Below are 26,264 nucleotides of genomic sequence, written 5' to 3' on the forward strand. Positions count from 1 at the left end.
GGTACCTATTTATCTACTTGCACTTTGACTTGCTTTCGAACTGATAGGTTGGCAGGAGCAGGGACCGAACTTCCCTAAACAGGGCTGCCTTCTGATGTCTCCCAAAAGTCAGAGAGTTGTTTATTTCCTTGACATCTGAAGGGAGGGTGTTCCACTGGGTGGGCGCCACTACCGAGACGGCCCTCTGCCTGGTTCCCTGTAACCTCGCTTCTCACACTGAGGGAACCGCCAGAAGGCCCTTGGAACTGGACCTCAGTGTATGGTAATAACTGTTGCTTCTTCTGTTGTCTTTCTTTACCAGAAGTAAGAAACCTTTTCTGCCAGGGAGGACAGATTGTTCTGTGTCCTCACCCCCAACAGCCACCTGTGATAGGTGGGCAGGACCTGACCTTAGCATCTTCTCATAGCACCCTCACCCCCCCCAAGAATTCTGGGAACTGTAGTTTACTCCCTCGCTGAGCTACAGTTCCCAGCACCCTGAACAAACTACCGTTCCCAGGATTCTTTGGGTGGCGTGTGTGATCTGAATGCAGTCAAGTGTTCAGTTGCGTGCTCAGCTACAGCCGGACAAAAGCTCCAAGCTGTGGTGGATCTGCTATTAGGAACTGCTTGGTACAGCCCTTTTTTGTCCAGGCAGCTAGTTCAGAAGGCTTACGGCAACCCTGTTAGTCACAATAGTATGTTAGTCACATGGGTGAGGAATAAGCAAGGTGTTGTTTTGCACTGTACATAGCCGAGCATGTGATTAGGGGAAGGGCACTGAGAGCATCATGCCCTGATAATTGGTAACGCTCAGCTCAAAAGTCCCCAGAGCCTGCAGAAACCTGGAGGCGTAATTACTTTAGCAGGAAACGAAAAGCTTTCTTCTGCTGCTGTTTTGAAAATCTTTTTTCCCACCACTTCAGTGGTAGAAACGCACACAGAGGGGAGATAATGGATTGCGGCGTGATCACCTCCAAAACGGTGTTGCTACTGATCAGCTTGTTTTTTTGGGTGAGTAAGATGGAAAGAAAGCAGATCTGTAATTCGGTAATACTTTCCTCCTGTTCTATTGACTCTTTCCTGCAGATCTAAAATAAGAGATGGATTCGCTGAGCTTAAAACACCTGTTGCTGTGAGAGTTCACTTTGTGAACAAAGCCCTTCCCCTTTATCCCAAGTAAATGTACCCTAAGATTGTGCCCCAGACGTGAAGTTCTTGGGGTGCTGTCGCGGTTAAGAGTGTCAGACTGGGATTGAGTTGGGCAGCTTCCTGCAAAATATAAAATATGTAGACGTCTCTGGGGTTACAGCGTGAAACTTTCCGTACTGCGTTTTCTGTTGTCCGGGGTTCAGAAGCAGAGCTAGTAAAAGGGAAGTTGGAAATGCCCTCCGGACCCCCATCCCTGTATTAACAAGGGATGCTAAGGCATTGAAGGTGGGGAAACCTGTGACCTTCAGATGCTGTTGGACTCCAAATCCCATCATCCCAAACTGTTGGCCATGTGGACTGGGCCTGATTGGAGCTGGAGTCCGTCAGTCTCAGGAAGGGCTGTAGGCAGTGCTGCTTTTTTATTCCTGGGGGGACTCAGGAGTACGCATACCCCTAATCATTTTGTAAATCTTTGTACTTTTGTCCATTTACTGTATCTATTTTTCCCGATTTTAACTATAAAACAGTCGTTTTCTTGAGTCAAAATGAGAGTACCCCTAAACATTTATTAATTTTTTTTGGGGGGGGGAGCACTGGCTGTATCCCTGCATTAGCACTCTGAATGTCATGTATAAAACAAGGAGCCCCCTCATGCAGCTCCTGACTTAGTTTTCTAATGACTTTTAACACACATGGCGAAAGAAGAAACTCAGCAGGGGGAGTTTTACTCCTGGAATGAAGCTTCAGTAGTGGGGAAATCTTTTTATCTTTTTAATTCCTCCTTGCCATCTAACTGCTTAAGGAACAGGTTCTCTGTAGTAATGATAATAATGATAAAAATAGCAAAGCATTTGGCAACCCTGGAATGAGAATGCCTCCGAGAAACTGAGCAGCGAAGTAGGGGACAGGATATCCTGTAACAGGGTGTGGGTTTGAGGTTCGAAGACCTGACAGAACATTCTCAGTACAGTGCTACCTCGGGTTACAGATGCTTCAGGTTACAGGCGCTTCAGGTTACAGACTCTGCTCACCCAGAAATAGTACCTCAGGTTAACAACTTTGCTTCAGGATGAGAACAGAAATCGTGCGGTGGCAGCGTGGCGGCAGCAGGAGGCCCCATTAGCTAAAGTGGTACCTCAGGTTAAGAACAGTTTCAGGTTAAGAACAGACCTCCAGAACAAATTAAGTTCTTAACCCGACGTACCACTGTACTGTACTGATTTTGGTTTAATTGGAGCGGGGAGAAACCTGTTTGGGTGCTTCAAAAGGAATTTTATTGGGTGTTTTTCTCTTTCCCCCCAGTATTCCATCTTTGCCCTTTAATAGCGTTTGATAAAGTTGCCTTTTTTTGTAGGTGGCAAATTCAGCAGAAATCGTATTTATTTAGAGAGATCTAATACAAGGCAGAACTGCATTTGTGAGGCAGTTATGTTCTGGTCTGAATTAAGTGCTTTTTGGGAGAAGTGGGGGTGGGAGGGAGGCGCTGACGGATTTCACAAATTTTTATGGTGTTCTTCCTCAGCGCACTGTACACTCCTGGACCTTCATTTAATCCTCACAACAACCTTAGGAGGTAGGATAGGCTGAGAGAGACTGAGGGAAAACCACCCATTGGGCTTCCTGGCTGAGTGTGTCTCTCTGATCCCAGTCCTGGACTCTAGCCACTACACCACACTGCCTCTCTGCTTTAGACTGGCTTTGAAACAGGCCAGCAGTTGCCAGCAGAGGGTTGGCTGGGGCTGATGGGAGTTGTAGTCCAACATATCAGGAGGGGGCACCTGGTTGGCGGAGGCTGAAATTGCTATTTGTCTGAGGGACACAAAAGTAGGGAAGCTTTACAAAAGTTACTTCTTTGGGTCGATGAATGTTTCCTTCGTAGGGAAGGCCTGGAGTCAGTGATTGCTCCCATGTTTTGTGTGTGGAAATTCCCAGGTTCAAAACCCCGTCTGAAACCCTGGAATGCCACTGACAGTCAATACAGCTGATACAGTCGTACCTCAGAAGTCGAACGGAATCTGTTCCGGAAGTCCGTTTGACTTCCAAAACCTTCGGAAACCAAGGCGCAGCTTCCGATGGGCTGCAGGAAGCTCTGGCAGCCAATCGGAACCCATGTTGGACTTTCGGGTTCCAAAGAACGTTTGCAACCCGGAACAATCTCTTGCTGCGTTCAGGAGCCAAAACGTTTGACTCACAAGGCGTTCAACTTCCGAGGTATGACTGTACTTACTTTTTGTCATGGACTGAATGTAGAAGAGCGATGAGAGGCACCAACTTGAGAAACCCCAAAGGACAAAGGCTCAGAGCCCGGGGAATGGTGGTGGGACGATGATGAGTGGTCAGAGGGAGAAGATTGGGAGGATGAGATGGCCGAAGCTGAAGAGGTAACAGGGTTTAGTGAGCAGGGAGAATCCGTGGCAGAGAGAAGTCCAGAAGGAGAGGAGGGAGACCAAGAGGCTGGTAAAGAAGCTAGGAGGTCTCCTCCTTGTGCTATGACAAGCTCCCCTTACCCCCGGTCTCCCAGAGCCAGAAGAGGCATGAAGAGGGCATAGTCTCAGATTGCTTGGGAAGGACCTGGGAGATGAGGAGTCTTAAGCGGGGACCATCAGCCTCCACAACTGGAGTTCCCTTCACTTACTCCATGTGATTTATTGCTGACCAACCTTGAGGGATCAATGGTCTGACTCACTAGAAGGCTGGTAAAGGTAAAGGGACCCCTGACCATTAGGTCCAGGCGTGACTGACTCTGGGGTTGCGGCGCTCATCTCGCTTTATTGGCCGAGGGAGCCGGCATACAGCTTCTGGGTCATGTGGCCAACAGGACTAAGCCGCTTCTGGAGAACCAGAGCAGCTTACGGAAATGCCGTTTACCTTCTTGCCAGAGTGGGACCTATTTATCTACTTGCACTTTGATGTGCTTTCGAACTGCAAGGTTGGCAGGAGCAGGGACCGAGCAACGGAAACTCACCCCGTGGCAGGGATTCGAACTGCCGACCCTCTGATCGGCAAGTCCTAGTCTCTGTGGTTTAAACCACAGCGCCACCCGCGTCCGAGAAAGCTGATACCTAACTAATATAGTATATGACGGCCGGCAGGACAGTCACTTTTGTGGGCTAAGGCCCCATCTGCACTATACACTGAAAACAGTACCATACCACTTTAAATACTCATGGCTTGCCCAAAAGAATCCTGGCAACTGTCGTTTGTTAAGGATGCTGAGAGCTATTTGGAGATCCCCTATTTCCCTCACCGAACTATAATTCCCAGAATTCCTTGGACAGAGCGACTGATTGTTAAAGAGCTTTTGCTTCACTTCCTTTCATTGTTCATGTCATGTGGAAGAGCGAAGTTCAGCAGGTGCAACAGCAAAGCTGCACCTGTTGAACTTTGCTCTTCCACAGGAACAAATAAGGAGCAGAACAGAAACCATGGCTACCTTTGCATCCGGCTGTCCTCATCAGGTTTGCAAGCCAGAAGCAGGTTGTTGGGTGTCTTGCAGATCTGCACCTGGGGCTGCAAGCCATGTACTTCTTACAAAGATGCACACACACACACACGTGTTTGCAGCGGCCACAAATGAACAGATGCGTTGTAAACAAAAAGTGAAGAAAACACAGCCGCTTCTCTTTTTCAAGTCCTCTTTAAACCACAGTGGGGATGTGCAACTGTTAATGCCCAGAACCACAATCTGAGTAACCTCTGAGTAAGAGTTGCTGGAAATACAAGTTGGGGAGAGAGCAATGTTTAGGGTTGCCAGGCAGAAATCCATAAAAATGTCTGTAAAAAAAAGCTCAACAAACTACTTTGCTCCAAAAAAACCCTAAACAACTTTTCTTTTCTTTTTCTTTTAAATAGAAATAAATAAAAATAAAAATGTGCACCCCACCTCCAAGACCATACCATTGTAACTATCTAACCCCCCCCCCCCAAATTTCAACACCTCTTGTGATGGTTTGACCTCCTTCTGTTTTAACAGTACAAATTCTACAAATGCCTTCCATATATCCTCAAAATCATTTCTCCTGCATATCCCCCATCTTACCTTAATAGCACATGTTAATTTATCATTAATAGCTATACCCCACACCTCTTTATACCACTCTTCCATTTGATATTCACCTTGCCCCATCCACTTCCTAGCTATAAAAACTCATGCAGCTGTCAATGAATTTGTGAACAACTCCTTCCTAGCTTATGAACCTTCCACCCCATTATCAATTGATAACAAAGCTACCTCTGGACTTTGCGTCACCCAGTGATTTCTGTTATCTCCTTAAACACCCTTTGTCCCAGCAACTTTTCTGCAACAAAACAACACCACCACAAACTGGCTTATAAGTATAAAACCAAATTTTTATCATTTACCACACATTGTAATTGGAGTGCTATTTTGTATCATGCAGCTTTTCAGACTGATGAAGCGTGTAATATATCCGGAGAACAGGTCTCCTTTTGCCCACTTGCGTTATTCTCACCAGGGGGGTGGCTTTGATTTGCCTTCCTGTGGTTGATCCATGCATACGGCTTTGTGTTTCCAACTCAAGACCCACTGAAGAATATCTCATCCAGTTCAATCTTTGAAAAACAGCTTTGAAAAACTTTTTCATATTCTCCAGTGTGCTACCCTTGCCATTGTGGCAGCACGGGGTTGCCGTTCTGTGACTGGACTTACGCTACTTGTTGAACGGTTCATTTATCCAGTCTGCATAACGTTTTTTGCACATGTAACTTGTTAAGATACAGTTGTACACTTATCCACTCCATGTTTACAGTATCTCCAGGCTTTGTTTTACACATGGCACCTTGGTACGTTTGTTGCTTGAATGGTTACAAGTCTCTCTCTATTCTAGCTATTATTCTAGTAAATTTGGTTTTATATTTAAAAGCCAGTTTGTGGTGTTGTTGTTTTGTTGCATTATTATTACTGTCACCATATTTGATACTTTGTGTATATACCCAGCAACTTTTCTGTCCGGATTTTCACTGTTCGAAATATAGCAACCCTAGAGATGTTGCACTCGGCTTCTCATACCCTCCAACATGTTGTGACGGAAAACCAGGACACCATCTTCTGGACCGCACACCTGGATGAGTCACATCACCCATGCAAGATTGTGGCCTTGGAAAAAGCTTTTTTTCCCTTGGGCACCTTGCCCCAAAACATGTGTTTTAAAAACATGTGTTTCAGAGGCACCGTGCGAGATTGTGCCTCTGAAAAAGTGCTTTTTTCGGGGTGTGATTGTGGTGCCCCAAATGACTGCCATGTTCTCACAGGGGGAAAAAAGGGTTATTCCGTCTTGAGGGGTGTGGGTTCTGCTTTTGAGCTTCCCACAGACATCCAGTCAGCCACTGTGAGAACAGGATGCTGGACTAGATAGGCCTTAGACCTGATTTAGCAGAGTATTCTAAATTCTTAACTTCTCAACGCACGTAGAAATAGAAAATTGTTCAGTGCCATCTGACTATGAACCTACCTGAGCCTTCAGATCTGTGTCAGAGGCCCTGCTTGCTGGCTTGCACACCTACTGATTTATTTTAAAATTACGTTTATATCCCATTTTCCCTCTGGGGAGATCAAGGTAGAGTGCAAAGTTCTCCCTCCTCCCCACCCCATCTTCTCCTCCTTACACCCCTGTGAGGTAGGCTAGGCTGAGAGATGCCAACCGGGCCAGGTTTGCTCAGTGAGCTTCCTGTCTGACTGGATAAGATTTTGACCTCGTCTCATAGGATCTTGGTCTGATGCTCTAACCCAGGGTTTCTCAAACTTGGTTCTCCAGTTGTTGTTGGACTACAACTCCCATCATCCTTAGCTAGCAGGACCAGTGGTTCGGGATGATGGGAATTGTAGTTCGAAAACAGCTGGAGACCCAAGTTCAGGAAACCTTGCAGCCGATATCGCACACTGTCAGCAGGAATCCCATCAACTGAAAGTGGGAGAGCAGAAGAATTTGGGAGATAATTTCTGTCTGGAAATTATCCAGCTGTGACATCCTTATTTTTGTTTCCTCACGTACCAAAATTCTGCGATGTTCCTCTGCCAAGGAAACAAGGCTGTCCTGCCTTACTTCTGACCAAAACATTTAATTTGGGCCTTAATAACCGTATTATCTCTTGGCCTAGCCTAACCTAAGGCAGGATTGTTGTGAGGCTAAAATGTGGCTGGCACACCATGACTGCTGTCCTCAGCTCTTCGGAAGAAGGGTGAGGCTGAAATATAATTGTTTTGTAATAATGTGAGCAGGAGCAACAAGGAGGAGGTCTGGGGTGCCTTAAATAATAATTTAATGTCTTGTTGCATAAGCTGTGACAGGTTACAGCCTACTTTGTCGGATGCATGAAATGCTTTCGGAGGTTGGTAAAGGGGAGAAAGAGAGAGAGAGGGAGAAAGAAAGAAAGAAAGAAAGAAAGCATAGGAGTGGTTAAAGTTAACTGTTCTGCTTAGTTTCTTTTTGTTGTGGTTTGCTCGTAGGGTGAGAGGCTGATATCTGGCAGGGGCACCCCAGGGCCCAGCAAAAAACTGGTGTGTGAGGGAGAGTGTTGAATTACTCAGGGTAAAGGTAAAGGTAAAGGGACCCCTGACCGTTAGGTCCAGTCACGGATGACTCTTGGGTTGCAGCGCTCATCTCGCTTTATTGGCCGAGGGAGCCGGCGTACAGCTTCTGGGTCATACGGCCAGCATGACTAAGCCGCTTCTGGCGAACCAGAGCAGCGCACGGAAATGCCATTTACCTTCCCGCCAGAGCGGTACCTATTTATCTACTTGCACTTTGGCGTGCTTTTGAACTGCTAGGTTGGCAGGAGCAGGGACTGAGCAACGGGAGCTCACCCCGTTGCGGGGGTTTGAACCGCTGACCTTCTGATCAGCAAGCCCTAGGCTCTGTGGTTTAGACCACAGCGCCACCCGCATCCCGTACATCCCTCCTACTCCTCTGTCATCTCCAGCAACTGACAGCACCGGCTTCCCAGGGTTCATTCAGGCCCTAACAATGCTGGACTAGTACTGGGTGAAACTTGCTTTCCTTCTCTAGAAGAAAAACAAATAAACAGATCTGTGCATCACGTTCTCAATTATCCAAACACTGGGTTATGTTTTTCTGGTTGCTTCCCCCGCCTCATTTTATGAAGATTCAACAGTCGGCTTCAATTTAAAACACACAGAAGGAATACATTTAGCCAAACAGGCTAGAGCAGGCACATCTCAAAATGCAAGAAAGAAAAAAACAAAAAGCCTACCATTTATCACAATACGAAGCCAGAACAATGAGCTGCAAACACTCCCCTCTTCCTCCCTCCCTCCATCGTTTCCTCTCTCTCACTCTTTGCACCATTAAATACGCAAGCACTAATAGAGGGTTTGTTTTCTTGAGTTTGGAGTCTACGTAGCCAAAATGCCACCATACATGCAGGTTTGGGGGATTCCTAGCACCTGCAGAAGTATTAAAAACACTTTAGGGGGGAACACCCCAAAACTACCCAATGAGAACTGAGCAGGCTTGGTGGGAACAGAGCATAGGAGCCAAGTCCTAGGGGCTGAGGTCCCTTTGCCCCCCCTAAAATCTTTGAGCCCCCCCCAAGTTAATGGACATTGCCATTCAGATGGTGTGAGTGCACCCCGCCATGTGATTGATTATGGGGGGTGGGGCATACCTGCCCCTCCAATATTTTATTCAAGTTGGCTCCCCTGGAACAGAATATTCACTTTTAGGCAGGTGAAAGATGGACTGTACCGGAATCCAGGAATGGCAGTCTGCAATCTGTATTCTCTTTGCTCTCTTCTACAGTACAGAAGCAGTCCATGCTGCCAAAAATTATTGCAACATCCCAGTGTGGTTTGTGTGTGTGTGTGTGTGTGTGTGAAAGAGAGGGGGAGAGAGAGAGAGAGAGAGAGAGAGACAGAGACAGAGACAGAGAGACAGAGATTCATATGTATATTCTAAAGCAGGCATGGCCAAACTTGGCCCTCCAGATGTTTTGGGACTACAACTCCTGTAATGGTTATAGGGGTTGCTCGTGCGTAAGTTACCGCCACTCTAGGCTAGGTTGCCTGGTTAAACCTTTTCTGTCTGGACAGCCCTTCACTTCGTGGCTGTTTCAGTCGCTAGCAGAATCCGTCAGTGGGCGTTTCTTGAACCTCTTCCAGCAAAGAAGTTCTTTGACGCCAAGTCGCCGCCTACTCTCCCTGCGTGGAAGTCTTCTGCGCAGGGTGGGTGTGGGCAGCGGAGGACCCGTGCTCTCCTCGCTGGTCTCCGGCGAGGAGTCCTGGAGCCCCCTCTCCGCTTCCCCCATCTGCCCCCCTTTATCCCTGGTGTTACGCTGATTTCCTTCCCCAGCCGATGAGCTGCCTCTCTCCCTGCTGGGCCCTTCTCCAGCATCGCTTTGGAGCCTTGCCTCCGCCTCTAGCTCCGATGGCAGTTCCCTGACAACTCCCATCATCCCTAGCTGTTAATGTTTCAATATTTTAATGTTGTATTTTAATTTTGTTTTTAAGTTATAATCATTCAACTTGTTTTTATTATTGCTTGTTAGCCGCCATGAGCCTGGCCTTGGCTGGGGAGGGTGGGGTATAAATAAAAATTATTATTATTATTATTAGCTAAGAGGACCAGTGGTCAGGGATGATGGGAATTGTAGTCCCAAAAACAATCTAAAGCCTCTTCAGGGTGATTGGCCACATTAAGAGTCAATCTTACAGCTGAAAAGCTTATGGTTTATATATAATAATCAATTAATCAAAGAATCAAGAGAAAATGGAAAGTGTTTTGGGAACGCATGACCGCTTCTGCTTTAGATACTATGAAGCTAGGCTTATTTTGGGGGGCTCTGTCCCCTGGGAGAGTGATTGTGCGGCTTGTTTGCTTAGAGGTTTAGAAGGGTGCTTGTGGAGAAATTCCACTGAGGTTCTGGTAGCTTTCCAGTCATGTGGCTGTTCATGGAAAGTTCCATAAAGTCTCTCAGAAGAGCAAAAGTACTAGCGCATACAGTGTTGGAGAAAAGATCCAAGTCCAGATTGAAGATGCTTGATAAAATAATAATTGAGAAGGTGTGTTGGAGCATGTGCAGAGTGCACCATGTATGCCAGGCATAGGCAAACTCGGCCCTCCAGATGTTTTGGGACTACAACTCCCATCATCCCTGACCACCGGTCTTGTTAGCTAGGGATGATGGGAATTGTAGTCCCAAAACATCTGGAGGGCCGAGTTTGCCTATGCCTGATATATACCCACAGAGCAGCCACAGCAGGTGCTTACTAATTCTTCGGATGGGAGGGGTGCGGTTTTAAAGGCAGAGCATGTGGCCAGCAGTCAGATTAAGCCGCAACACTTTTTTTGAAGTGATAATGAAATTGTGAAGTGTATACTGAAAGTAACTATGGGTGAATCCTAGAATCATAGCATTGTAGAGTTCAACGAGACCCTGCGAGTCATCTAGTCCAAGTCCAATGCAGGAATCTCATCCAGTATTTATGCTGCCTTCTGCCTTTTACCTTTCAAAGCGAAACTAATAAAATAACTACTCTTGATTTCAACAGCATCAGGAATCGCAGACAGCCTCAATGGTGCAATAAACCTATTTCTTGCATAGCTCTCAAATGATGGGGGCAGTCCCCCTGTTTCTGCATATTTCTCAAATGATGGGTCATCAATAAACACCCAGTTCTATGAGAGCAGAGAAGAAGCCGTAATTTTTCTCTAAGCAAACAAGTCGTCTTATTCATTCCATTCCACCTTTTTTGGTTTGTTGTTAAAGCAACTCACATCGCTGCAATAACGTTATGTAAACTATTTTGTGAGGTCTGCCCGAAAAACGGTATATAAATACTGCAGTTGCAGTTCCCAGCACCCTTAGAGTCATAGCATCATAGAACTGCAGATTTGGAAGGGGTCATAAGGGTCATCTAGTCCAACCCCCGCAAGTCAGGAATCTTCACCCCAATGTGGGGCTCCAACCCTCAACCCTGAGATTAAGGGGGTCTCGTGCTCTACCAGTTGAGCCCTTAACAAACTGCATTTCCCAGGGGTGAAGCCAAGTGCTTTAATTCATGGTGTTGGGTGTGGTTGCGTCAAAGCAAGTATTCAGCAAACTTTCCAGAACATTTCCCCCTCCCTTTCCAAGACTCTTGACTTCTGAGGAAGTGTGTGTGTTGCACAAGACCTTCCAGCCAATTATAATTGGGCAACTGGAATTTTCCCATGTGTTTTTTAATCCCAGCTGAAAATAGTGATGGTGTTTTTCCCTGCAATACGTCCTGCGAATTTCAGAGAGTTGCGGTTGATGGCACTTAACCTATTCTTACCAGGAGAGGTAACAGTTGCGGGAATCTGGGGTGAACTTTCTCCTTCCTAAAGAATGCCACCAAGGCCCTTATGCCAAGAAATAAATCAAATAATTAAAATATTGGGTAAGTGGTTTTGAGCCTGGCTGATTGAGCCAGAGAGTGATGCAATGGCCTACTTGAAAAGAGAGCAGTTCTTACTCCTTCTGCCATGAGCTAAAGAGGTCTTTGGGTTGTCAGCTCTTGGACTGACATGACCTGTATGACGGGTGTGCCACTCATCGTTCTGGTTAAACCTCTTGAGATAAAGACGCCATCTTCTAAGTGCGGGAAGGTCTGAGTGCACTTAAGCGCTGAGCAAGCTAAGTTTTTGTTTTAAGAGCAAGGTGTTGCTGTGAAAGAAGGTTTTCTCTGAGGTCTTACTTAGACTGTACATTTGAAGCAGTGTTATACCACTTTGAATGATATCCCCCCAAGAATCCAATTAGTGTGATTTGTTAAAGTTGCTGAGAGTTGCTTGTTGTTGTTTAGTCATTTAGTTATGTCCAACTCTTCGTGACCCCATGGACCAGAGCACGTCAGGCACTCCTGTCTTCCACTGCCTCCCGCAGTTTGGTCAAACTCATGCTGGTAGCTTCAAGAACACTGTCCAACCATCTCGTCCTCTGTTGTCCCCTTCTCCTTGGGCCCTCCATCTTTCCCAACATCAGGGTCTTTTCCAGGGAGTCTTCTCTTCTCATGAGGTGGCCAAAGTATTGGAGCCTCAGCTTCAGGATCTGTCCTTCCAGTGAGCACTCAGGGCTGATTTCCTTCAGAATGGATTGGTTTGATCTTCTTGCAGTCCATGGGACTCTCAAGAGTCTCCTCCAGCACCAGAATTCAAAAGCATCAATTCTTTGGCAATCAGCCTTCTTTATGGTCCAGCTCTCATTTCCATACGTCACTAGAGAGTTGCTTGGCGAACCACTATTCCCCTCCCAGAGCCACAGTTCTCGGTGCGTTGCAATAGTCAATCCTCCTTTCCCAAAGAACTCTGGAATTGCAGTTCCGAGAGCGGAATAGGGTTTCTTCCGATGACTCTCAGCTCCCGTAAAAAACTAGTTTCTAGGATTCTTTTGGGGAAGGTATCTAGTTGGCTTCTGTGGATGTTTTTATTAACGGTACAGTGGAGCTCTTTGGGTTGTAATTCGGCACAGCTTATTTTTTTCAGATTGTGAATCTTTGGTGGAGATAGATCTTTGCGGTCCAGCCCAGAGTTGGATTTTGCATATACAGTCTAAGTGTATATTAGGGTTGCTGTACGTCTGGACATACCCAGACATTTCCAGAACATACTTGGAATACTGCTGTCGGAAGCAGTGTCGGGGCGAAAATCGGCAAAAATGTCCCGGAAAATCCGGATGTATGGCAACACATGTCGGCAGTGTAGTTTTTGGCGATTTTACTTTTTAAAAAGCTCCAAAACGTCAATTTTTTGTGTGATTTTGCTCAAAAAGTTCAACAAAAAAACTTTAAAAAGCTCAGTAACTTTGCCCCCCTCCTAACTTGTGTGTCTGGATTTTCACTAATTGAAATATGGTAAACCTAGCATATTTTCCCCTTTTTAAAAAGTGCAGGGAAATAACTGGAAGATTGATAGGTTTGTTTGTGCCTTTAAGAAGCCTTCTGGGAAGCTGAGTTTGTTGCTACAGAGGAGCCTTTTAAACTTATCTCTTCCTATGCTGAAAGGAAGGAGCCACAAAGACTGCAAGTCTATGTATGCATGTCTCTATTTAGAAATCAGTTCTGATGCATTTAATAGGGTTTAGTTTCTGGGAACTGACGTTGTTTTTAAGTGCTGTGATGTCCAAGCTAGCTAGGCAAAAGAGGAAGCATTTGCACTTTTAATAGTATGACAAGTTAATATCACGAACTACATCACATGAGTTTGCCTCATCATGTTCCTTATGGTTCAGCTTGGCTTGCAGAATTTCTAAGCAAATTCGTCCTCTTAATATTTTGTATTTGCAAACGGAAATTGTATTTGAGTATGTTTGTCTTTGTTTGTGTTGTATACACTCCACTACATCCTGCCAGGTTTTTTTAGGTCAGGTAACCAGAACTAGGGACACGGGTGGTGCTGTGGGTTAAACCACAGAGCCTAGGACTTGCTGATCAGAAGGTCAGCGGTTCGAATCCCTGCGACGGGGTGAGCGCCCATTGCTCGGTCCCTGCTCCTGCCAACCTAGCAGTTCGAAAGCATGTCAAAGTGCAAGTAGATAAATAGGTACAGCTCCGGCAGGAAGGTAAACAGCGTTTCCGTGCGCTGCTCTGGTTCGCCAGAAGCGGCTTAGTCATGCTGGCCACATGACCTGGAAGCTGCACGGCGGCTCCCTCGGCCAGTAAAGCGAGATGAGCGCCACAACCCCAGAGTCGGCCACAACTGGACCTAACGGTCAGGGGTCCCTTTACCTTTACCTTTAACCAGAACTAACAAATGAAAACTCTTGCTCAGGTTTCAGCAAACTTTTCCAGCAGAGGGCCGGTCCACTGTCCCTCAGACCTTGTGGGGGGCCCAGACTATATTTTGGAAAGAAAAAAAGGAACGAACTCCTATGCCCCACAAATAACCCGGAGATGCATTTTAAATAAAAGGACACATTCTACTCATGTAAAAACACCCTGATTCCCGGACCGTCCATGGGCCAGATTGAGAAGGAGATTGGGCTGGATCCGGGCCCCGGGCCTTAGTTTCCCTACCCATGCTCTTGCTGGTGCAGTGCAATGGTTGAATTGCAAGTGTTTTCACTATTGTGTTGGTGTGTCAGATGCAATCACACACAACTGGAAAGCTAACTGTTGCCTGTCCGCAGCAAATTTGCTATCAGCCTCAGTAAGCACAAGTCTACTGGTTGGGGCTGATGTGAGTTGCATTCCAAACTTTCCAGAGGGCACCAGGTTGGCAAAGTCTGTTGTAGAGTCTGCCTTTCCTTTCAACTAGAAGATTTCTCTGTAGGGAGGAACATTTTTCAGAAGGAAGTTTTCCATGACCGCTGTAATAATCAACCGCCGTTTCAGAACGAAATGTATTTTTAAATCAGAAGCATGACAAACGTCGATCTTATGCCTGATGCACTTAATTTAAAGCCAAGCACATGGTTAAAATTATACTGAGAGCAAATAAGACTGTTGACCGCTGACAGATGATTAGCTGGCATCTTTGTTCCAAAGATGAGCTCATAGTTTCCCTAGAAGACCATAATGTTCGTTCAGGCCTGGCCCTATCATTTGGCAACGTGAGACCATGTCCTTGGTTAGCAGATGCAGCAGAAAGGGTCAGCCTCCTGGTTGTACTGTTTAGTTGGGGGTCAGAGCTGTGGGTGCCACAAGACTTATCTAACACCAAGTTCCCCTGCTGGTCTTCGTCAGGACTCAGAGCAAAGCAACATCAGAACCTGGAGACACACTACTGGTTGACCACTGTGAGAACAGGGTGATGGACTGGATAGGCCTTTGGTCTGATTCAGCAGGGATGTTCTTAAGTTAACTCTGAAAATGGTGTGCCAATGGTACTTAACTCCGGTAAAATTGGCTAAAATTTACAAATTAAAATCAAATACCTGTGTCGGAGATGCAAGAAAGAAATAGGAACAATGTTTCACATGTGGTGGGAATGCCGACCTATTACACAATTTTGGAATGAAATATATGAAGAAATCAAAAAGATGTTTAAAATATCTTTTAGTGAAAAACCAGAGGCATTCCTTTTAGGTATAATCACAAACGATATTCCTGACAATCAAAGGAAAGTATTCCTCTGTGCGACAACAGCTGCCAGGATGCTCATAGCAAAATATTGGAAAGGGAGAAAAATTCCATCAATGAAAGAATGGCAAATTAAATTTTGTGATTATATAAATCTGACAAGACTCATTCATAAGGGGACAATCGGACCAAAAATTATTAAAAGAATGGGGATGTGCTAAAGAGTATATGAAAAAACATTGTTCTGGAGTAAGCATATTGGTATGTACTGAATGATGCTTTGCAGGGTTAAAGAAAGAGGAAAATGGTGTAAAAAGTATAAAGATAGAAGTAATCTACATTAGACACAACAACTTAGAAAGAGTAAAAATTTCGAGGTCTTAGAACAAAGGAAGGAAGTCAATATGTGTATATGTATGTAATGACTAGATTAGAATGATGATATGGTTTTATTTGTAGATGTGTGTTTTCGTTTTTTGTTGTTTTTGTTCTTTTTTCTTTTGTGTTCTTTTTTTCTTGTTTGTACTGTTTTATTTCGGATTCAATGTTTGTAATTTTGCATTGAAAATAATAATTAAAAAAATTAACTCTGAATTGTAGTAGGCAAGTTGTCTCGCAGCAATATGGAAACTAGGTCAAATCCTAGTTCCAGCACAGACCAGTCTTGGAAGAAGTCATTCGGGTTCACTGGGAGGAAGTCATAATAGTTTAAACTGGTTTATCTGATACCATTTTGAAACAACATTTTGCTTTATATTAAGGCTGCAGCAGCTGGACTTTCTTATGTTGGCGCATACGTCCTCAACACCTACAAGGAATATGACCCTTTCCTCCAGGATAAATACCCTCTCCTGCCGGCTGTCATCATCATTTGTGTTGCCGTGGTGATGTTCGTTATCGGCCTCATTGGCTGCTGTGCTACAATCCGTGAATCCAAGATTGGGTTGGGAGTGGTAAGTAAGGAGTGCGTCACTGAAAATGCCTTCTGTAACAATTCCATGGTGCCAAACAGAAGGAATCAGAGAGGACAAGGGCTTGTCCACACCATAGCTGTCAAGCGTCCCTTATTTGGAGGGACAGTCACTTATCCCAGTGCCATGTCCCGCTGCTGTCCCTTATTGATGGATGTCCCTTAAATTTCCCGGGTTTCAAAGGAAGCAGCTCCTCTCCCTCCCTTCCTGCCGGCCAGGGAGGAGGGAGGCTCCAACTGTGTTGCTTGGCTGTCCGGCCCTCCCCCCTTTGGCCTCCTCTCACCAGCCTCGGCCCCTGGGAGCCCCTCCCCGCCGGGACTGGTGGGAGCCTCGGGCCCTTCCGCCACCATCCTCCTTGCGGCCGCCAAACTGGGCGTCTCTGCCAGGGGCCTCCCCTCTGCCCGTCACTGCCGCTCCCGCTCCCGCTCGGCCGTACTGCGGCTGTGCCGCCGAAGGACCCAGATGAGATGGGCAGCCTGGCATGGCCTATGAATTGCTGAGGAGCCTTGAGAGGAGAGCGAGGGCAACCATAGAGAAAGCAGTTCAGAGAGAGGAGGAGGCGGAAGTGCGGGCAGATGTTCCAAGGGCTACAAGGGAAGGACCGCAAGCACTTCTCCCATAGATTTGCAGTGGTAGACTAGCATAGATGGTCTGATCTGCGGGTTTACTTCAGGCGCTATTCCCCCCCCCCTTCCTCCCGCCCCACCTGATGGAATTGAGAGCTGCAGATGGAGCACGAGAGAAAAGATACAGAACTGCAGCAGCATCTTCGTAGCTTGGACTTTGTTTTGCACGAAAAGTGGTTGCTGCTTATAGTTATTTAATTGCAGTGTTTCATCAGCTGGTGTCTTGAGCAGCAACCTCTGGAAACAAAGGGCTAAAAACCGGCGCTGCTCTCCAAAATTATCTGGTCCCTTTTAACTGGTTGACTAAAATTCCTTATTTTGGCTGCTGGTCCCTTATTTTCAAGGCTGCTGGTCCCTTAATTTCAAATCTGCAAGTTGACAGCTATGGTCCACACTTCCACTTTTCCACTGGGCTGAATGGTTTTCTGTTTGCCCCACTGTTTCTCCCGGACAAACCCGCTCTTTAGAGCTTAATCAGAGCAATTGTCAATCCGCTGAAAACCTGATTGATGCTTATTCCGATTCAGTGGTAAATATCGGGTTTTCCTGGGGGAAGGTGGCAGGACAGCTGAAAGCCTGAATGAGCCCCAAGTGTCTGTCCACCCGCTTCCAGACAAGTCACTTGCCCTATGGCTTGCCTTCCCATTGCTGGGGCCATGTAGTTTCTTTAAGGAAAGGTCATTACCACGTAAAATTTGTAGCTGGAGGTCTCTTAAGCACGCCGACTTGAGACTGAATTCCGTCATGACTAAGAAGACTTCAGAAGAGGATGGGAGCATTAATGTGAACTATACCACGTGACAGCTCTTCAGATATTTGTAGATGGCTATCATAATCTGTGATTCTTCAGTGGTTTGGCTTCACTCCGTTGTTTCTCGAGACAGACGGATGCCAACCAACCAACCAATATTATTATTATTATTATTATTATTAATTATTTATACCCCGCCCATCTGGCTGGGTCCCCCCAGCCACTCTGGGCGGCTTCCAACAAAACACTAAAATACAATAACCTATTAAACATTAAAAGCTTCCCTAAACAGGGCCGCCTTTAGATGTCTTCTAAAAGTTTGGTAGTTATTTTTCTCTTTGACATCTGGTGGGAGGGTGTTCCACAGGGCGGGTGCCACTACCGAGAAGGCCCTCTGCCTGGTTCCCTGTAACTTGGCTTCTCGCAGTGAGGGAACCGCCAGAAGACCCTTGGCGTGGACCTCAGTGTCCGGGCAGAACGATGGAGGTGGAGACGCTCCTTCAGGTATACAGGACCGAGGCCGTTTAGGGCTTTAAAGGTCAGCACCAACACTTTGAATTGTGCTCGGAAACGTACTCATATCACCTCTCACTCTCCTCTTCTCCAGACTAAACACACCCAGCTCCCTCAACCGTTCCTCATAAGCCTTGGTTTCTGGACCCTTTCTCATCCTCCTCTGCACATGTTCTTGCTTGTCAATATCCTTCTTAGACTGTGGTGCCCAGAATTGGACACAGGACTCTAGGTGATGCTAGGCTACAGGTCTCTCTCATCCCCACCCCTCACACAAGGCTTCTTCACCCCAGCCTGTCATCTTAGATGTCTACAACACCTGTACACCAGCCTCTTCCTAACTAATTCTTCTTTTCCTCCAGTTCCTGATCATTATCCTGTTGGTCTTCATTGCTGAAGTGGCAGCTTTTGTCCTTGGATTCATTTACAAAGGACAGGTGGGTAAAAACAGACGTATGTATTCTGTACCAATGATGAGGGCAGGTGGGCGAGGTGGGTGGTGGAAGTGCAATTATGAATTCCTCTCATTCCGTGAAGACTGGGGGCTCAACCACCTTTCCATTTACCCCTCCACTTTCCCCCAGGAAAACCTACAGTTTAGCGCTGAATCGGAACAAGCAATCGGGTTTTCCACGAATTGCCATTTGTTCCAATTCAGCACTAAAGAGCAGGTTTTCCAGGGAAAAGCAGTGGCTCAAAGAAATAACTGCTCAGACCCATGCTTTCTAGGCTTGGGACAACTGGGAGTGTGGATGAGCTTTGGGCCAGAGTGGTGGTTAACCATACCAACCCAGAGCCAATTTCACAGCATACATTCAAAGCGCTGCGATGCAACTTTAAGCAGTCATGGCTGCACCCTGAAGAATTGTGGGAGTTGCAGTTTGTTATGGATGCCTAGAGCTGTTAGGGTAAGGCTATTCTTCTCAAAGGTGGTGCTGTGGTCTAAACCACTGAGCATCTTGGGCTTGCTGAGGGGAAGGTCGGAAGTTCAAATCTGCATGATGGGGTGAGCTCCCATTGCTCTGTCCCAGGCATAGGCAAACTCCGGCCCTCCAGATGTTTGGGACTACAATTCCCATCATCCCTAGCTAACAGGACCAGTGGTCAGGGATGATGGGAATTGTAGTCCCAAACATCTGGAGAGCCAGAGTTTGCATAGGCCTGCTCTGTCCCAACCCGCAAAAGCTGTATGTGGACAAACGCCAGCTCCCTCGGACTGAAAGCGAGATGAGCGCCGCAACCCTATAGTCAAATTTGATAGGACTTAACTGCCCAGGGGTCCTTTACCTTTACTTTTACTTATTCCCCTCACAGAGCTACAATTCCCAGAGTTTCCTGTGAAGAGGGATTGATTGTTAAATCACTCTGGAAATGGTTCTTAAAAATGCAAATATCATCAGTTGGGAAGGGAGTCTGTGCTGGGAACTGCTGGGTCCACAAGGAAGGCAGAATAAGGCATTGAACTTTTTTCTTTATTGTTGGCGATTGTGAGAAAAATCCCACTTCAGAAAGAGAAATCACAAAGGAGGAATTTCCTCCCAATGCAAATACAACTTCAGAGGAGAGGCTTTCATCAGCTGAGGGGCTGCAGTGATCTTCTCTGTTTTTTTGTAGTTGAGGGGCTTTCCGTTCTTGAACAAAACCCTCACAGTTCTGTCTTCCTACAGGTAAAAACAGATTTGCATGAACCAATGGTGCAATCATTCAAGAACTATGACGGGAAAACGGAAGAGTCTCACATCATAGATTACTTACAGCAAGAGGTTGGGAAACTTAATGTTCTGTTTAAAATTATCGCCACAAACTTCCTCCTCTGGTTGAAAATCCTGTTTTTAGTCCTAGAACTATGAATGTTGTCTCATCTTGCATACTTTATCCTGTTTGCAGCGTCCTTCCAGTTTTTTTCCTCCCCCCCCCCTTTTTAAAGAAATAACTACAGGAAAAATATCTAGTGGGCTGTTCCAGATACAGTGGTACCTTGGGTTAAGTACTTAATTTGTTCCAGAGGTCCGTTCTTAACCTGAAACTGTTCTTAACATGAAGCACCACTTTAGCTAATGGGACCTCCCGCTGCCACCACGCCGCCAGAGCACGATTTCTGTTCTCATCCTGAAGCAAAGTTCTTAACTCGAGGTACTATTTCTGGGTTAGCAGAGTCTGTAAGCTGAAGCGTCTGTAACCTGAAGTGTGTGTAACCCGAGGTACCACTGTAATCTGTTTCAGGGGTTGTTGTTTTTTAGTGTGCAGTTGGACAAGGGATGATTTGCTTTGTGAATTTCTTTAAGGTTCCCTTCCATTCTGCCAATATTTTGCAGGAAGGATTCAATCACACAACGGCGAATGTAGGTTTGCACAGTCAGCTTGAATTAACACAGTCTTGGGCACTAAAGCCACTTAAAAATATATATAGGATTATTATTTTTTGCGGTAAGGAAAAGTGATAAGCAAATGCACTGAAAAGTGTGGTATAATAACCAATTGACAAGAAGTCATAAATCTCCTCTGTGCAAACAAATAAGTATGTGTTCAAATCAGAGTGGATATTCAGTAAAGAGCAGGAGTCATATAACCACCTCACAGACGTTGTGCAAACATATCAGGATAAATGCTGGATGAACAAGGCTTCTAGAGACACACATTCACCCCAAATGTAGTTGTTTTGCGAAATTAAATTAAGCCATTTCCTGATCTTGTGCAATCCATTCTTATTTCAAAAGACCCATGTTCTACTTACTAAGTGTAAAAAACAATGATTCAATACAGAAGCGAAACCTATTTCAGAGATCATATTCCCCTTAAATCTATCCCACATTCTCATGAAGCCTGAAAGTTGCAGCTTTTAAAAACAATGGACCGGTCAGCTTCGTAAGTTACACAAACATTTTGCAGACAGAGAAATTATATCCAGGAAATGTTTGCTCAATGTGATAGCAGATGTGCTTTTCCACTGGTATAAACCAACTGGGTAAATTCCATAATTGTGATACATAATCGTCTATTTACTGCAATTTAGCCGGAGCCTCTTTCATTATTCTTTTGATTCTTGCATCAGTTGCGTATACAGTGGTACCTCTGGTTATGAACTTAATTTGTTCCGGAGCTCTATTCTTAACCTGAAACTATTCTTAACCTGAGGTACCACTTTAGCTAATGGGGCCTCCTGCTGCCGCCGCACGATTTCTGTTCTCATCCTGAAGCAAAGTTCTTAACCCGAGGTACTATTTCCGGTTAGCGGAGTCTGTAACCCAAAGTGTTTGTAACCCGAGGCACCACTGTATTCTCTCTGTGTATTGCAGAGTGGTCCTTGTGCAAGCATAAGTGGTCCTTGTGCAAGCTAGCCACTTGTGCCTCCTTGTGTCAGAACTTAGACGTCTTGTATTAGTAGCACAATCGTATCAAAACAGACTCCCTGCAGCCTCTGATTATGCATTTCAAAAATGTAATTGCGGTGTTTTCATGAGGCTCAGTACATTTTTTTAAAGATGGCTCAAACAAGGCAACAGTTCTTTTTTTGTTTAAAGATTTGTAACACACACTTTTGAGATCTCACACATTCTTGAAAGTGACACACCCTGTTTGCTTTCATTCACGATTTCAATCTTTGCAGCTTCAGTGTTGCGGAGTTGACAACTACACCGACTGGATTGATAGCCAATGGTTCAACGCCACCGGCAACCACAGCGTTCCTGTAAGCTGCTGCAAGCGAGACGTCATTAAGAAAAACTGCACAGGGCAGCTGAGTGACCTGAAGTTTCTCAATACACAAGTAAGGGCATGTTGCATTCAGGACTTGCATGGGAATAACAGAATTGCAGGGGACCTGGAACTAAAGGCTGATGCAAGCCATCTCTTAAGATGATTGCAAGGTGTAAATAAAGCAGCGAGATTTTGAAAATCCTAACATTCGGGATTTCTGGCTACCCTTCAGATCAGTTCTGGCAGAGATTCCACACTGGCTCACAAAAATAATGACACTGTATCCTGTCATCAGTTCTTTCCTGTTTTGTTTTTGTGGCAGTGGTGTAAACTGCTGATATCTGCAACTGTAACGGATGGGAGAGACATTCAATTCTGTTAGCGTTTTGATGGGAAACTGCATAATGTGTCCTTTTCAAACCAAAGCAGGAACGAAAACATCACCACCTTTGAAATTCGACCTTGTCCAAATTTTGCAGTGCAGTTCTCAAACCCAAACGATGTGTACAAATGTGTACATGTTCCTGAAGATAGCATACAAAACGCACCGAAGTTGGGGAAATTGCGCACAAAAAAATTGTGTTTATTAGGAGGAAAATTACACTGAAATGGTGAAAAACTTTTAAGAAGTGTTTTTTTTTTTAATTGCAATTTGCTCAAGAAATTGTGTGAACTGAATTTAAGGTGGGGAAATTGGGAGGGCCGAAATAGATTTCTCTTTCCTTAATGACCATTCTCTCTCTCTCTTTCTCTCCCCTACATCTGCAAATTCTCCCTGCAGGGCTGTGAGGAGAAGGTGGAGTCTATTCTGCAGAGTGTCCTCAACTACGCTATGCTTGTCATCCTAGGATTTGCCATTGTGAAGGTATTTATACTCTGACCTTGACACGAATGCCCCAGAGCAGAAAGGAACACAGTCTGAACCATAAATTAAACAACAAGTTTCAAAAGAGCATTAAATCAAAACAAAGGATTCAGGCTACCGTGCAAGTTTTTCAGTGCTAGGTGGAAACCTTCCAACTTGCCCTGGGCATTTTAAACTTCAGGTGATGTTTTAAAATTCTGTTTTATCCTGCCTTTGGCGTCTTTTGATTTTTTTTGTTTGGTTCTGTTTTGTGTTGCTACTGCCTTGTAAAGTTGTAAAGTTGGAAGATTCCCCAGGAAGTCCAGTTGCTGGTTCGTGGTGAGGGAACAAAACTAGGTGAACCTTTGTGGCCTGATTCATCAGGGCCTTAAGTTTTGATTCCCTCTGAATCCTTGGTTTGCTTAGGCTTTGCCTTGCCATTATCCAATATGTTTCTGAAAGCATAATCAAACAACATTGCCACCTGTAGACAAGCAAAATTTAGTGCTTCCCAATTGCCTGTAGTGCTCCTTTAAAGAAACTAGAATCTGACAGGTGTTCTAATGGCACTGGGACAGTGTTTTTATTTCATGTTCATAGTTAGCCTATACAGTGGTACCTTGGTTCTCCAACGTAATCCTTTCTGGGAGTCCGTTCGACTTCCGCAACGTTCAAAAACCAAGATGCAGCTCTGAGTGGCTGCTGGAGCTTCCAGCACTCAAGCAGACGTTGTGTTGGACGTTCCACTTCCGAAAAACATTCGAAAACCAGAACACTTACTTCCGGGTTTGTGGCGTTCGGGAGCCGATTTTTCATCAACTAAGCCATTTGAGAACCAAGGTTCCACTGTATACCCTTTCGTATTTCAGCAGAAATCTCTCAGCGGTGTATGACTCCCAACGAAAAGGAATAAATAAAAGCAATGCCATGCAAATTTCACATTTGGAACCAAGCAACACAACTAAGAACCACATATGAAAATATACAAGACATCAGGATATATCAAGATATATCAAAATGCGACATAATAATGTTATAAGCATTTCATAAATGTTACAGGAAACATAGAGGGTATGATTCATAGAATCATAGCACTGCAGAGTTGGAAGGGGCCACGAAGGTCATCTAGTCCAAGCCTCTGCAATGCAGGAATCCTTTACCTTGAACCCATGACCTTAAAATTAAGAGTCTCATGCTCTACCAGCTGAGCTACCCATCTAATGAGTCCCATCCATGGAAGCCTTGCACAAGGACTTCCACTTCCACAATGGGACTTCCACCCTCTCCCCTGCCCTGCCCCCCACCTGTGCCCCCGATATTGGCTCTGGGGGGTCAGAACCCCCAGAACAACATGTGGGGCACAGAGAAGAAGGGAAATGGTTCCATCTGGTGAGCTGAAATGCTTGACAAAGCACAACGTTGAATTCCTCCCATTGTGCCATTTCCAAAATCTACACATTCCCAGAACTCAAAACTTAATCCAAGTACATAACCCCCAAATACACCTAACTATCTCCTTACGCGGGTGGCGCTGTGGGTTAAACCACAGTGCCTAGGACTTGCCGATCAGAAGGTCGGTGGTTCGAATCCCCGCGACGGGGTGAGCTCCTGTTGCTCGGTCCCTGCTCCTGCCAACCTAGCAGTTTGAAAGCACATCAAAGTGCAAGTAGATAAATAGGTACCGCTCCAGCGGGAAGGCAAACAGCGTTTCCGTGCGCTGCTCTGGTTCGCCAGAAGCGGCTTAGTCATGCTGGCAACATGACCCAGAAGCTGTCTGCGGACAAACGCCAGCTCCCTCGGCCAATAAAGCGAGATGAGCGCCGCAACTCCAGAGTCGGTCACGACTGGACCTAATGTCAGGGGTCCCTTTACCTTTATCTCCTTACAGCCACCAAATCATTCCATCCATTTAAGTTTAAATAGATTACAAAAGGGGGCCTTAATATGAGCAGTGGGGTGGGAATTCAACTTTCAAACTCTTTAAGCGCCATGAACATTGCTGGTTCTATTTAAAATATTAACAACAACCTTCTCGTTTCAGTTCTTTGGAATGCTTAGTGTCTGTGTGCTGACCTGCAAAAGAGAACAGCACAATGGTTACCATCCTTTGTCGGGGACGTTCGCTTGACCGGAAGATGGAGAGTGACCCTTCGTTCTGCTCTTCCAAGATAAAATGGACTTGGGAAAGATGCTCTGAGCAGAAAATGTTTTGCCTGCTTTTGTAAAATGCTGAATCCTTATCTCGGTGAACAGAAAGGAGATTCCTTTCAAAGCTTGTTATTAAATGTGACCTGACTTGGATTTCACATAGCTACTGGTGATTCCGCTTGAGAATATTTGACGTAGTTCAGGTGTAGGAAATTTGCGTCCAGGTGTTTCTGAACTACAACTCCCTGTGGAACGCCCTCCCGCCAGATGTCAAAGAAATAACAATTATCTGACTTTCAAAAAACATCTGAAGGCAGCCCTGTTCAGGGAAGCTTTCAATATTTGATTAATTAATTGTATTTTAATATTTTGCTAGAAGCCGCCCAGAATGGCTGGAGTATAAATAATAAATTATTATTAAATTATGTTATTATCACCCCTGGCCATTGGCCATGCAGTTGTAGTTCACCAACATCTGGAGGGGCAGAGGTTCCCCACACCTGATACAGTTGAACTGAAGTGACTCCCTTTCCTTAGAACAGCATATGAAGCCTTAAACCTTAAAAGGTAGCCCAGCAGGTACCATTCTGACGTTTCACAGGTGAATGTGGTTCTCCCCTCTTCCCCAAACCTTGCTAGATTTATTAACATAAATTATTTTTTCAAACTATTAAAGGACTCAGTGTATTTTCCCTTGCCTGCTGGGTGTTCTGAATTCAGGAGAAGGTTTTCAGCATTCAGCAGTGAAAGATAGTCAGAGAGGAATCTTGTGAATCTTCTCTCACTTCTTTGAACGTGAGCACTGCAAAATAACAGATAGATTTTAGCTGTGTGTTGCCATCTGCTGGTGGAGTTTTTGGACAGCTGCAAATTTCACCTGGGACTATCAGCATTCAGATGTGAATGTCAACATGGTACCACCATTCTCTAGACTCTTAAGCATGGAGGGATGAAACTTTTGCATGTTGTGCGCACAACTAAACAGCTACTGATGTCAGCTTTGATAATCTAATTCACACCAACACCAGCTTTTCACGCAAGATGAAGTGACCAGCAGTATAAAACCTGATAGCACTAGACGTTGTCTGGATTAAGGCTGTGTGATCCTGATATCCATGCTTGTAGCCACTTGCCTTGTTGACGTTTGCACTGAATCAATCCCATGCCATATCTCAAAGCACCAGAATGCATATGAAATCTCCTGGCTGGACTGGGAGCATTATGTCGGGTGGTGCAACTCTGTACACACGGCAATTCAATGTGGGAATTTGTTAAGCGTTTTGTGCTACTTAACTTTAGGAGTGATTGGAACACACCTGAATCCTACATCTTTAGAGACTGCACTGAGAAACCATTCTAAGCAAATACGATTTGAACAGCCACTTGCAAGTGTATCATAGTGAAAATGTGGTGCAGGCTTTATTTATGCTTTGCATTGTTTTACTTGCTTCCGGTATCACATTTATTTAATACATACAGCGTCCTTTGCACTTTTGTGAACAGTGGAACAAACTTAGGCATCATACGTACTGTTGAAAAATAAAATGACACTTCCTTTTTCCAAACACCT

General features: G+C 45.2%; 1 protein-coding gene and 1 long non-coding RNA gene across 2 annotated transcripts in view; both read left to right on the forward strand.

The window, feature by feature from the left end:
* Window positions 1-26,264, forward strand: part of LOC310744522 — a 260,442-nt gene that overhangs the window by 85,038 nt on the left and 149,140 nt on the right. The gene's annotated exons all lie outside the window — the stretch shown is intronic.
* On the forward strand, window positions 690-26,259 carry LOC310744466 (tetraspanin-36-like). Its single transcript, XM_083575918.1, has 7 exons — window positions 690-993; window positions 15,907-16,098; window positions 18,369-18,443; window positions 19,674-19,769; window positions 21,614-21,772; window positions 22,484-22,567; window positions 24,588-26,259. The coding sequence occupies exons 1-7, from the start codon at window positions 934-936 to the stop codon at window positions 24,672-24,674; spliced, it is 753 nt and encodes a 250-aa protein (XP_083432044.1). The 5' UTR covers window positions 690-933; the 3' UTR covers window positions 24,675-26,259.

Source organism: Podarcis filfolensis, assembly GCF_964270895.1.
Source record: "Podarcis filfolensis genome assembly, chromosome: 11".
Classification (NCBI taxonomy): domain Eukaryota; kingdom Metazoa; phylum Chordata; class Lepidosauria; order Squamata; family Lacertidae; genus Podarcis; species Podarcis filfolensis.